The 13,127-nt window shown below is 40.8% G+C and overlaps 1 protein-coding gene across 1 annotated transcript; it reads left to right on the top strand.

Moving 5' to 3' along the window:
• Window positions 1-1,053: 1,053 nt before the first annotated feature.
• On the top strand, window positions 1,054-10,630 carry sccpdhb (saccharopine dehydrogenase b). The gene is made up of 12 exons (XM_030047023.1): window positions 1,054-1,551; window positions 2,475-2,587; window positions 2,751-2,831; window positions 3,110-3,239; window positions 3,422-3,471; window positions 4,648-4,778; window positions 5,542-5,659; window positions 7,262-7,381; window positions 7,973-8,029; window positions 8,459-8,570; window positions 9,490-9,571; window positions 9,799-10,630. Exons 1-12 carry the CDS (start codon window positions 1,359-1,361, stop codon window positions 9,896-9,898), a joined length of 1,287 nt encoding a protein of 428 aa, XP_029902883.1. The 5' UTR covers window positions 1,054-1,358; the 3' UTR covers window positions 9,899-10,630.
• The last annotated feature ends 2,497 nt before the right edge of the window (window positions 10,631-13,127 follow it).

Below are 13,127 nucleotides of genomic sequence, written 5' to 3'. Positions count from 1 at the left end.
TCTGCAGTGCAGAAATTGTGGCACTGCAACATGAACAAATGAACAAAAATCAGACAAAGTATCTTATTACAAAATAAAATCTGTCCCTATCCATGCTGAGTGTTTAGATGGTTATTTACACCTGATTTTAAATGGCTAAATTGCCTATTTGATGTTTCATTCATCTGTGTTGGGATGCCAATGCCTCATGTACATGGATTATGGTGTCTATCCTTTAATTTATTTGAAAGCAGGGCTTTGTGGACCAAGCGTTGTGTTTTCTGGCTGGTTCAGGCTACACAACACTATTAAAATTTGTTGAATTTCCAGAGAAAATGAATCTCTGCACAAAACATTTTAACATCAGATTGGACATAATGAAATGACTAGCATGTTCTTTCATCCATTGCCCTGTATTGATGTTTTTACTGATTCCAACTGACTTTATACCTCTCCTTTTCTAGCTTGAGATAGTTGTTAAGTGATGAATGTTACCTCCTTATTGTCACTGTGGATATTGTTTACCAACAAGTGTTGCATTATGCAATTCATGTTTATATATTTGAATATTTATGTTAAATTGTATCCACAACGGAATACAAAGAATATTAAATACAGATCATTTTGCCTTTGGTATTTTTTTTAGGGCTCACATGTATTTGAAATTTATGTAACCACTTGCAGGCACACAAGGCCACCATGTTTCAGTACCTGGATTTGCCACAAGATGTCCGTCAACACCACAAAATGAAAAAGCGTTTTGTCTGTATAGAAAATAACTGACCAAGCCTCAGACTGCAGTCACGATGAAGGGCTGCGTTTTGGTTCATGCTGCAACAATACACCTTCAGCACTCTCATTTAGCATATTATCCTCCACATAAGCAGGTCATCCTCGCAATATTTGACAATATTGTCCATTTGAGACAATAAATTAATATGCTGCTGTCCCTTTAATTGATTTACAGTGCAGACAGATGGGAAAGTGTCGGTACCTCCTCCTGTCTACTTGGAACGTTTTAACTTCGTATTAGCCAAGAAGCAGAGGCTCCTGACTAGTGACAGACAGGACGAAAGACAAAGAAACACCAGTTAAACAAAATATTTTACTGTAATGTTCACGGAATCTATAATTTCTTATAAACAAGTCGCTAAAATGTCTCTACTTACTGCTTGAACTGTGTAAACTACATGTTGCTAGGAGACAGGGTCGTTTGTTTTCGGCTGGCGGATTGATGCGTTAATTAGCGCACCTAGCCGCCACAGGTGTGCGTTTGTTTGGTCTACAACCGTCTCCAATGTGACCCAGCCAATCAGAGGAGAGGACGGGCATAACACCGGAACTACCGCGCGGAGCCTTTACTTGAGCCCAAAAGCACAATGGCGACCGTAACCTCCAGCAGACCGTACCACATTATCGTCTTCGGTGCCTCGGGGTTCACCGGGCAGTTCGTGGTGGAGGAGGTGGCCCGGTGCGCGGCAGAGGGTCCCGGCGGCTGTCTGAAATGGGCTGTGGCCGGGAGGAGCAGACCGCGCCTGGAGGACGTGCTGAGCCAAGCCGCCCAGAGGCTGTGTGAGTGGTTGACAGTTTACAGCTAACCGTTTCGAGACGGGCGGTCTGTCTGCAAGCTTAGCTCACGACCGATGTCAGACCGGATAGTCTGCACAGGTCTCCCTGCCTGTAGGCTTTGTCAGCTGTTGCTGTTGTGGTTTATATGTGTTTATTTACCAGTAAACAGTTTTCTCCTTGACCCTTTAGACGTGGCCTCCTGTACTTTATCTAATGCAGTGACATTAATAGAAACGCTTGTTAGGCTCAACTGGTCTTCGTGAGGGGACACAACTTTGACTTTGACTGTCAAATGAAGACCCAGTAGGCTAACTTCACATGAACTTCCCAGGCTTAGTTCGTAATGTACTATATTCATAGACATATAGCTTTATGGACCTTGATCGCCACAGCTGAAAACCAGTGGACTCGAACACATGCATTTAAATAAAAAAAAAATAAATAAATAAAAATAACAAGCCAATAGAAAACTAGAATTTTGGTCATTGTAAACCAAATAGAGGTCTAGAATGCTTTTTGAATGGTGAATATGCATCTCAACAAATTTGCAGCCCCTGCTATTACAAATGACAACAGTGAAATGGTAACCTGTCATTGTCCCGGGGACCCATTTTTTCCCTGAGGACAGTTTGTTTGTTTAAACAATGAAAAATATTTTTTAAAATTATAAGATATTTTTTTATATACCATAGGATTTTTTTTTTTTTTTTTGACTTCTTCATCTTTCACCTGTAACGAAGAGGTTTCTGGTGGTATCTGGTGTCCTCCACAAAAGTTTTCACTTGTGACCATTTAGATTTCAATTTGGAATATAACATAAACATATATAGCCGACACACCATTCATTACACACTGTTTAGGCTACATACAAGATTTATTCACTGTGGGATCTGTGGACACTAATCACATTTCCTCCGTGTTTTCAGCGATGCCAGAGTTGAGAACAGACATTGAAATCATTGTCGCCGATGTGTCCATAGAGGAATCATTGGCCATGATGTGCCAACAAGGCCTGGTAGTTCTCAACTGTGTGGGACCAGTAAGTATTAAATACTGGATTTGTTAGAAGACATGACATTTGACACAAGTTACAAGTTAGATTTGAGCCTGCAACCCAAGTGCATTGTGTTTGTATTAATAAGCCCAGCCTGTAAGACAACTTGTTTTTTGTTTGAACAAAATGCCTTTCTTTCCCTTCTCAGTACAGATTTTATGGTGAGCCAGTGGTCAAAGCTTGCATAGAAAATGGAGCGCACTGCATTGACATCTGTGGGGAGCCTCAGGTAGGCTGTAGTTAAATGTCAGTTTTTATTTTTATTTTTTGAAGTTGTTATTAATCCTTTTGTGATTGTCCAATCTCTTTGTTTGTATTTTGGTATTTGTTTTAATGTTAGTGGGATAGTGTGTGTTTCACTAGGGCATATATGGATGTATTTGCATATCAGTGTGCACACATGCTCAGTTGACTGTGTGTGTGACTGCCTGCTGTACGTACAACTATGAGTATGCATTTTATGTATGTATGTATGCATATGTGCATGTGTGTGTCCGCCCTCTACAGTTCCTGGAGCGCATGCAGCTAGAGTACCACAGTAAGGCCATGGATAAGGGAGTGTATGTGATTGGCAGCTGTGGCTTTGACTCCATACCAGCTGATATGGGCATTCTCTACACACAAAAGCAGTTCAAAGGTAGGCGAAAAGAGAGCTCATCTCTTCAAGAAAATTGGAAAAAAGCATCAAGTTATTTCTAGTTCATACAAAAGGAAGCAAATCCAGCTTATAAGTGTGCCCAAACATTTGATCATACTTTGAATACTTATAATCTTTAGCTCAAACTTGATCATTGACTGTGTGTTTCTCTTTCTCTTCAGGAACGCTGACGGCAGTGGAGAGCTTCCTGACTATTTCCACTGGACCTGAGGTAAACTGGTTCATGCCAGTTCATTCTGCTTTCATGTCGTATCTGATTTACAATGAATATGATCTGCCAACTCGAATAAAAAAAGTTCACTATCCTTGTAGTAGTTATAAGTAGCATAAATTTGGATTTTTTTTTAATTGCAGAAGTCTGTCAACACCATACATCATAGGCAAACACAAGCAGTACACTCTGCAGCAAATTCAGATCCATCAATGTCAGATTCACTCGCTAAAAGTCAGTAATGACTACTGCGCTTCTTTTATGGTTAGTTTTTAAATTCATATAAAATGTTATTTAATGTAGGTGTTCAAACCAGTTTAACAGGAGAATGCTTCCAAGTTGTTGCAACCAGATGTCATTCCAATCTTATGCTTCTTTCCATATAGCATAAATATGGCATCCATCCTGCCTGTGCTGCATGATAGAAGATAAAGTCTTCTACTGTGTGATTCTCCAGCCATTGATTGTAAAACTCTAGCTATTTTACTTTAGATTTAGAGCTTCACTTTAAAGATGTAGTTAAGAACAAAAGATATGAAAGCACATGCTCTATTTTGATGCATTTTTGGCATTTTGATGCTCCTTTTGTAAGTGAATTACAAGAAGTGCAACAACACAATTCAGAATATTTAAATCCTAAACAGTATTCCCCAGTTTATTCCAGTTTAAGGTATAAGTTCCAGTTTGTAAATCATGATTCACATCAACAATTTGACGCAGCACTTGTAGTGAAATTTTTATGCTAACGGTTGGATAAAATAATAAAATAAACATGTGCCATAATGCAAGACATTTTCCTCCTGAATATGAAAACAAGCCTTTTTTTTAAATGCAAATGTGCTGATGGTGGTGCTACAGGAAAGCTGTTCTGGGTGTAAGTGCTGACTTACACAGTGACGTAGTGTCCCTGCTTCCCAGCGGGGCAAAAAGTCAGACAACATAATCACTTATCTTCTTTTTATTCTTAAAACAAAACAAAACAAAACAAGAATGTTGTTATTGTTATTGTGTGGTAGCAATGCGTAGAATTGATCATTTCAGATCAGACCAGTTGAATCAGCAGAATTTGTTATCAATACATTGATGTAGTGAATGAATCTTTACATCCCTAATCTGCACTGTGATTGATCTGGAAGTGAATTGAGGCCAGATCTGATAGATTTCCTGTCTCTGCAGGGGGGCTCTGGCCACGATGCCACCTGGCAGTCTGCTGTCTACGGCTTTGCAGACAGCAAGTCTCTTCGCCAGCTGAGGAAGAAGTTTGGCCACAAGCCGCTGCCTGTAGTGGGAGCCAGAGTCAAAAAGAGGTGAGGTTATAACTGTGGGCAATTACTGTCTTGCAGAAACACTTTCATTTTGAATAATGGCGTTTTTATTGCAATGTGAGGCTCGACAGTGATGAATCAAGATGAGGGTAAGGTGTGTTTCCTCAGTGTGGTATGGAAACCCCACATCTCCCAAAAGTCTAGGAGTTGAGTAAAGATGGTATTTTCCCATTGGCACTGATGCGTCTTTTTACACATCTTTTCAAAATTAAATCTAGACCATTTGAAGAATCTCACTAGCATTGAAACAATGCTACCAAATAGTGATATTTGAGCAAATGCCATTATCTGCATTTTTGAAGCCTTGTGTGGTGTGCATCTGCTGACATTATTATTTCCAAAATGATGTGTAGTGCTATGGAATGAAACCTGCCATTCTCAGTAGTTGGGCTTGGTTTCAAGGCCATGAAACTGCATGCGAGATACAAGACCAGCTGTCGGTTGCATTAAAAAATACAGCACACTTGGAGGTACAAGGTTTCTGCAAGACTCCACCGATTTGCAGACTATTAATGTCTAGCGCACTGACTTACATTCAGAGTAATGAGATTTTATTGGAACGTGGGGCCTGGCAGGGATAGGGAGATAGATTTAGAGGACTATCAATGGATGAAATGAGCTTGGGTTGAATACTGCCATGCTGATGCGGCAAGCTGAGAGATAGATTTGGTGAGTCTAGACTGCTCTGACTTCTCTTTGTGTAATGTGTGTGTGTGTGTGTGTGTGTGTGTGTGTGTCCATCCAGGGGTTCTGTATTTTTCAGCAAGGAGATTGAGCAGTATGCAATCCCCTTTGTGGGATCCGACCCCTCTGTAGTCAGGAGAACCCAGCGTTTCCTTTATGAGGAGGAACACCAGTCACCAGTAAGAATAAGTCTGAATTTTTTTTATTTTTAACACAGAGGTGATGGCTGACAATAATTTTGGTTTTGGTGATACATCTACTTGGGTAGAGTACAACCATGTAGTGTTCACTCTAAATTAACAGCTACATTGTTTTTAAAATTATAATAAACAGTATGCCTGTTTGGACTTGGCTCTGGATGTTAAGCTGTGTATTTGTATCATTTGTCAACCAGCAGCAATAGTAGTTTTTGTGTTATTGACACCACCGCACCGCAGCTGAATGCATTCAGGGAAACAACAAAGTTGCAAGATAGCTGACACGTAATCCATGACAATAATCTTGAATTTTATTGTAATTCATTTTGAGAAGGTCCTTTTAGCCAATTCTCCTCATCTAACAGCTCATTGTGCTTTCTAACCCTCAGGTATGATCAAAGTAGATGTTGTGACATTTTATGTAATCAATTATTTGGCATGCCCCATTGGAGGCGATAAATAATTTGGCATGCCTTGGAATTTCTTGCTCTGCTAAAGCATGCCTCAGGACCGAAAAGATTGAGAAGGTGGTCTATCAATGTCCCTTGAAACGTTTAGTATGCGGTATTTAATGACAAAGCGCTCCTCTGAACACACAGAACACATACTCCTTATCTTGGCTACCTGACAGCCTCTGCATCCTGCAGTGCTGCACTGGCTGAAGAAAGAAAAAAACACTTTGTTAAAAAGCAGCAACAATCTTAACTAGTTCTGGTATCTGCCATATCTCTTCTTCCCTTGCACTGTTTCTCTGTCTTACTGTCCTCCTCTTTCCTTTTGCACAACCTTGTTTTCTCTAACTCTATTTGCCATCTTTCTCTCAGCATATGTCTCCCTCAACCTTGATATCTCTCTCTCTCCATCTCAAAGCACTTCCTCCCTCCTTTCCCCTCTGTCTCTCTCTCTCTCTCTCTCTCTTGCTCTCCTCCCATGTTTTTCCACCGGTACCTGTAACTAGGTCAGCCTCTCCAGCAGCTGTCACACAGTTCTGATCGCAAGCCAGAGAGAAACGGGCCTTAATGAAACTATCTGATTAAGTTGTTTAGGCTGCCATCTACCAGTGGAGTGGAAATATGATGAGTCATGTGTAGTGATTCATCACTTTTCCCCCGCTGCTCATTATTCTCTTTGACATCTCATCTCCCCCTCCCGCCTCCCTCTTCCTCCAACCCTTTTTTCTTTCTTTTCTGCCCCCCTCACATTCCTTTTTCCGAAATCTTTTTCTGCATTTCTTCTCCTCTCCTTCGCTTCTGTCTCTGCCTCATCTCAACCTTTCCTCTGCGGCTCTGTCCCTCTGCATTTGTATCTGTGCACTTCCCCTGCTTCTGTCCTCCTCAATTTGTACTCCTGCCTTTAATTCCTCTCCAATTTTTTTTTGTCTTACCCTCTTCCCTCTCCCCTTCTCCTTTCTTCTCACCTTCATCTTCATCTCTTGTTTGTCATTTTCCCCTCTGTATCTGCCCATTCTCTACCCTGAATCCTTTCTCTCTGTCTTTTTTCTCGACTGTTCACCTTTCTTCTCCATCCTTTCCCTGTCTTTCTCCTTCCCTCCTGTTCTCTCCACATCACTCTCCCTCTGTCCAGGTGCTATACAGTGCCTATGTTGGGGTCGGTGGCCTTTTCTCAGTAGTCAAGCTGTTGTGTGGCGGCCTGCTCTTCTGGTTCATGGTCAAATTCAGCCTGGGCAGGAAACTCCTCACCATGGTAGGTACATTGCATTGCTGATAAATGAGTCCCGTTTTGCAGCCTTTTATGTTATTATTTGATTTGTCCTGAGGTGACGCCTAGAAAAAAAAAGGCAGTAAATCTTAGTCTCTTGGAAATGGAGTTTGTATTAAGAACGAAAATGTTTAAGATTACAGAAACACCCTGACATAAGAAAGTTATTCCAAATATTTAAATGTGGATGAATGTTACAGTTAGGTGTGGGCGTTAAGCTGAAACTCTAATCCAAAGCGGCTCATGTTAAATGTGGCAGTAGAATATGACAGCATTTTGTTGAGTCTGATGGTAGGATCAAGTAAAGTGGTATTTCAAAGTGGCATGCAGTTTAAATGTTTCAAGCTGCATTCATGTGAATTGCAATTCCAGCAATAGCAAAGGATTTATACTCTATAAATGGAATTATTATGTTGAATATCATCAATAGAGTTAAAGTTCATTCACTACTCTATTCATAAAAATGATGTTTATGACCCCTGTTAATGTCCTTAATTAGTGATGATCTGTTGTAAGCAGTGTTAAGTAACTGTCAGCGTGTGAGTCACTGATTTGGGGTTGTCGTCATGTCCACAGTTTCCGTCTCTCTTCTCATTTGGCTTGTTCACCAAGTCTGGTCCAACCATGAAGCAGGTGAGTCAGTGACTTGCATGTTCCATCTTTGTGTCCCAAATTCAACTGAATTAAATTTACTGCATCCTTGGAGGGATGCAGAAGGGCTGCTGTGCAGTGGCTGCAGATGGGGGCTGTATATCATCAAATGAAAACATGAATTGGTTAAGTACAGCTTAATTAGGTAGGAAGTGCTTTTAGTGACTGTGACGATGCAAAAGAAGACTCACATTCATAACATATGTTTGTCTCATTTTATCAAAAACACAACAATTTGTAATGCTTACTTGAGTTTAACCATGAGTTTATATCAAGCTACCTCTCTCATCAGTTGTCATTGCATAAAGACAGTATGGACTAAAATAATAACTGCATCTCTTTTTTTCTTCGTTGTAGTTTAAGGTTTAGCTCTTTAACCCTTGTTGATCATTTATGCCCCTCCTCTCTCAGATAGAGGACACCTGCTTCAGCATCATGTTTTTTGGGGAGGGATACTCGGAGGGGAAAGATCCTTCACAGGGCCAGCCCAACGCCAAGATCTGCACTCAGGTCATGGGAGCAGGTAAGACCACTAGAAATGGCTTTGGTCTAACATCCTGTGCCACAAGGATTTCACTTATGTTCAGTGTATAGCTATTATAGCAATCCTTTGTTATCCTTTTATTACAACAACCCTGCAGTGGCCGGTTTTCACCTTTTTGTTTTGTTTCAGTCGTTAACATTATTTTAGTCTTTCTGTTGTTTAGAGCACATTAGTGCTGCACAATTCATCAAAATCGTGTCGAAACAGGTGCAATAACCAAATCACAGCAGCTGCAATTTATTGATAAAGCTTAAATGTGACAGTGTACCAAGTATTGTGGTGCTACAGAGCAAATCCTACCGCCCACAAATCATTTTCTCAAGACATAATAAAATCATGATGGTTTGGTACAGACCCCAGCAAAACTCACATGATTCGCATTTTAAAATAAAAATTATGATGCGAAAATGATCACTCCCACTAAAATTGCTAATATCGCAGTTGGAATATCTGTCAAAGTAATCACAATATGCTTTTTATTTATTTATTTATTTATTAAATCATGTTGCCCTAGAATGCATGTTCTTAAGCTATTTTTCCATATTCCACCCCTTGTACCTCCTGTGTTATGGAGAAAGAAATCCCTGAACTTCAGCATTATATAATGTGGAAGTCCATGTACATGAAATCCAGAGGGGCACTTACATAAAATGACTGATGCAGCATGTATAGCATGTACCTTGTGGAAAATCTATAATTACTACATTTATATAGTAGATTTATTTTGTCACCAAGTACTGTCTTAATATGTTAAGATGCTGAAGTTTATTTTCCAGCTCTTCCTATACATTTAATGTCACTGTTGTCTTCAGCTGTCAAGGTGTTTTTTGGTGTGTAAAGCCTAGACTCTGCAACACTTGTGTTTTTGAGTGTGTGTGTCTATTTTATTGGTTCACAGAGCCTGGTTATGTAGCCACACCAGCCACTATGGTCCAGGCAGCCATCACCTTGCTGCATGAACTCCATTCTCTCCCCAGAAGGTCAGTCGAGTCTGGCTGTCTCTTTTTTTTCCCCCCACATGCCTCTTTTTGTCTCCCTCTGTGAGAAAATGAATGTTGGATGAGATGTTTTCTGTTTATCAAATCTGTTACTTCTTTCTTTGTGTTTTTTTTTCTGGTTTTCTTCCATTTCCCCTCCTTTCTCAAGGAACTGTTCCAGCTTCTCATCCTCACTTTTGTTCTCTCTCTCTCTCTGTTGTCATTAAAAGGGGAGGAGTATACACTCCAGGTGCTGCCTTCTCTAAAACCAGCCTCATTGACCGCCTCAACAACCACGGAGTCAAGTTCTTGGTCAGAAGCTACCCGTAGGCCTTCAATATTAACCAACATTACAATGCTTCAAGTTGACGACCCGGACACTTGGTACTCTCTGTCAGTCGATCAAAGCTTCCTCAGACCAGTCAGCTTTTCCTGTCAGCTTTTCATAAGTGTAATTATACAGACTAATTTGACACTCGTGCATATGTGAAAATAAGCAGTGTTATGGGTTTCTTGGACTATTTGAGCTTCACGTTTGTTAAACGTATTAATCTTACACAACATACAAATTAAGATGTAAACTAAATTAAAAACTAATTCTGAATTTCAGAAGTTTCCATGAAGCAATAGCACAGTGAAAAAAAAAATTACAACTGGCTGGCAATGAGCCACTACAGTACATTCTAGTCACTGTGTATAACAATTTAAATATTGCCTTCAATCAAAAATAAGTTGATCCGTGTTGAAACATTATCTAGCTGTTTTTACTTACTGTTAAAAATCTGTTGTTCTTGTGTTTAGTGTCATAAATCTGCACTGAACCTTCTAGCTCATTATTCACTGAAAAGTGTGTGTGTGTGTGTGTGTGTGTGTGTGTGTGTGTGTGTGTGTGTGAGAGAGAGAGAGAGAGAGGGACACATTCCCTTCCATATAATGCTCTTGTGGTTTTATGTCACATGGTTTTGAATCAGATTAAGTGATATTACCTTAAAGTACTCTCAGTCTTTGTTCTTTATGAGTAGGTTTAAATTCACAAAAGAATAAAACCTAATTTATTGTTTATTGAATGCAGTGGTTATTTGGTAACAAAATACTGTACACTGTTATGGTCACGTCATAACAGTGAGAGTACACACACACACCTGTATACTATACCTGTGAGCACACCCCATTGATTTTGCTTTATTCATTGTTTCCATAATCTAGACTTAACTTTCATTCATTCTTGCTTAAATCTTATTTTTAACATATGTCCAGCCCTAGAAATACTGGTGAGTTTTGGAGATCTCAGGAAAAATCAAAAAGTTGTATATTGAAAAGGATAAAAAAAAGAAAATAACTACTGTGTACTTGCATGATTTTTACACTCTTAACAACACTGGTAGTCAGTCAACAAGTACACACACATTTATTTTCAGATGCTAAGTTGAAAAAAAAATTCAGATTCAGTGGAAAGACTTGCAACACTATAAGGGCTCTTGATGAATTCCACAGTTATATAACACTGATTATAACATTTTGGATTAAAATGCAAACTCGATCCAAAGTATTAATACAGTAAAACTGGATTTTATCAGGACCTCCTATAGCGATGGATCCACTGAATCGTAGTGGTTTATATGATCATTTCCTTTTAAAAACGTATGGACATTCTGATAGAGATTAATATGTCTTTGGTCCATTTATAACCTGAGGCCTGTTACTACTGAGATGAAAACAATAAGGCTGCAGTCTTTCTCCCACCTGTAGCAACCTGTTGCCACCACCAGATGCTGCTACTTCCCCAGCTCTTCTTTGCTGACAAATATTTACGGGGCACATGACAGCAGAGGTCATTTTGTTGCCTTTGAGAATGCAGAGACAATGTTTGGCCTTAATTAAAAGACTGTGCAGGTTGCAGGTTGAGAGCGGGAATAAACGGGGACACGATCACAAGAAGGTTATCGTTCTGTTGCAGACGCACCGAGTCTATGAATAGGAGGCCAAGGTTAAAAGGAGCTGGCAGCTATTGCCTCTTTTTGCCCTCTTTTTCCCGTCATTGTGACTCATTCCTCTCTCTCTCTCGCTCTTTCTCTTTCTCTCTCTGTCTTGTCTACTTCCCTTCCCCCAAGCTGTCACCACTGCTCCAGTAAAACCGCTCTATAAGAGGGAGAAAACATACATATATATAGGGAGACAGTGAAAATAGGTGTGTTGACTGAAAATATGTCACTGGGGTAGTCTCTGTGTTAAATAGCTCTTAATCTACAGTGAGGATTACCTCTCTTGGTGGGTAGGGGAAGGGGTCTAGTTTTGCCCTGTGTTTATAAGAAAGGGGGGATTGCAGTGGAGGAAGAACGAGGAGGATGAGGAGGAAGAGAGAGACGATGGATGGAGGGAGGGAGGCAGAGAGAGACAGATGGTAGGAGGGAGAGAGAGACAGTGTGAGGTGGAGGGGGGTGAGATTGCAGTGGTTTCCCTATGCGTAGCACAGAGCAGCCCCGCCTCTCGTCCACCCCCGCATGGTCTCCTGCCTGCCATTGTACCCGTCTACTTATTCACTCCCTGTCCCTCACCTTAGTCTGTCTATCCCCCACCTCCAGTCTCTCCTGTCTGCCCTGCTCTTTCTCCTTATGGATCTATCATGCCTTGAATTGAACTGTCTGCCTCCCTAATGATCTGGCTGCTCTCTTTCTTTCTGCCTGTCTCTCTCTCCCTCCCTGCTGGCTCCCTCTCTGTCTGCATCTCCTCTCCTCTACCGTTCCTGCTGCCCAGACTCCACCCTGTAGATCAGGATGTTAAGGAGAGAGGGCTGCAGAGCCAAACTGCAACCCACCTTTCCTCTGCATATACTGTCTATCTCTCCCTGCTGCCCTGTCTCCTTGTTCATCCATTTTTGTTTCTTTTCAGTCTCTTTCTCTGCTGCTCTGTTGTCTGCTCTCCATCTTTGAATCTCTCCTCGTGTTTCTGTTTCTCTCTGTCTGTCTTTGCTGTCTCGTGTTCACATAACACAGCATAGCCTTACATAAGATCCTTCCTCCCCTCTTCCATTTCTCTCTCTCTTTCTCACTTTCCTCCCTCCCACTCAGCTCTTCCTTGCTGCAAAATGCTGGACTGGTTTGTTTCACTCTGAGCCAGTGTAATTTCAGAAGAAGGTCCCCTGGCAACAGACACATTTGTATTATGAGAACCTTGATGGCCTGTATTTTACACCTTAACCCTGTCCACCACATGCCTGGCTCGAAAGCATGAGAAGGCAGCCAGGTGCCACACAATGCCAAGAGTCTGCGGGGTTTCGTCCTAATCAAACATGACATCACCTGATTTCATTTATTAGCATCTCCAAGGAGCAACATATCCATGAAATCACCTGACTGCCCACATGATAAAGTGCTAAATTAGTAGCTTTAATCAAAGCATGAGAACTGAATGTCCCGTAATCCAAAGTTAGTGACATTCATTCAGAATAGTTTTTAATGCAATTTGATTCCTGGGTCCTCCAGAGAGTGTGTCCAAGTGTCCTTGAGCAAGACACTGAACCCCTACTTCTCCTGATGGGCAGCTTTGGACCTTGCATGGT

The sequence above is a fragment of the Myripristis murdjan genome, chromosome 24 (assembly GCF_902150065.1).
Source record: "Myripristis murdjan chromosome 24, fMyrMur1.1, whole genome shotgun sequence".
Classification (NCBI taxonomy): Eukaryota; Metazoa; Chordata; class Actinopteri; order Holocentriformes; family Holocentridae; genus Myripristis; species Myripristis murdjan.
Note: the sequence above shows the minus strand (reverse complement) of the source record. Positions and strands in the feature narration are given on the sequence as shown.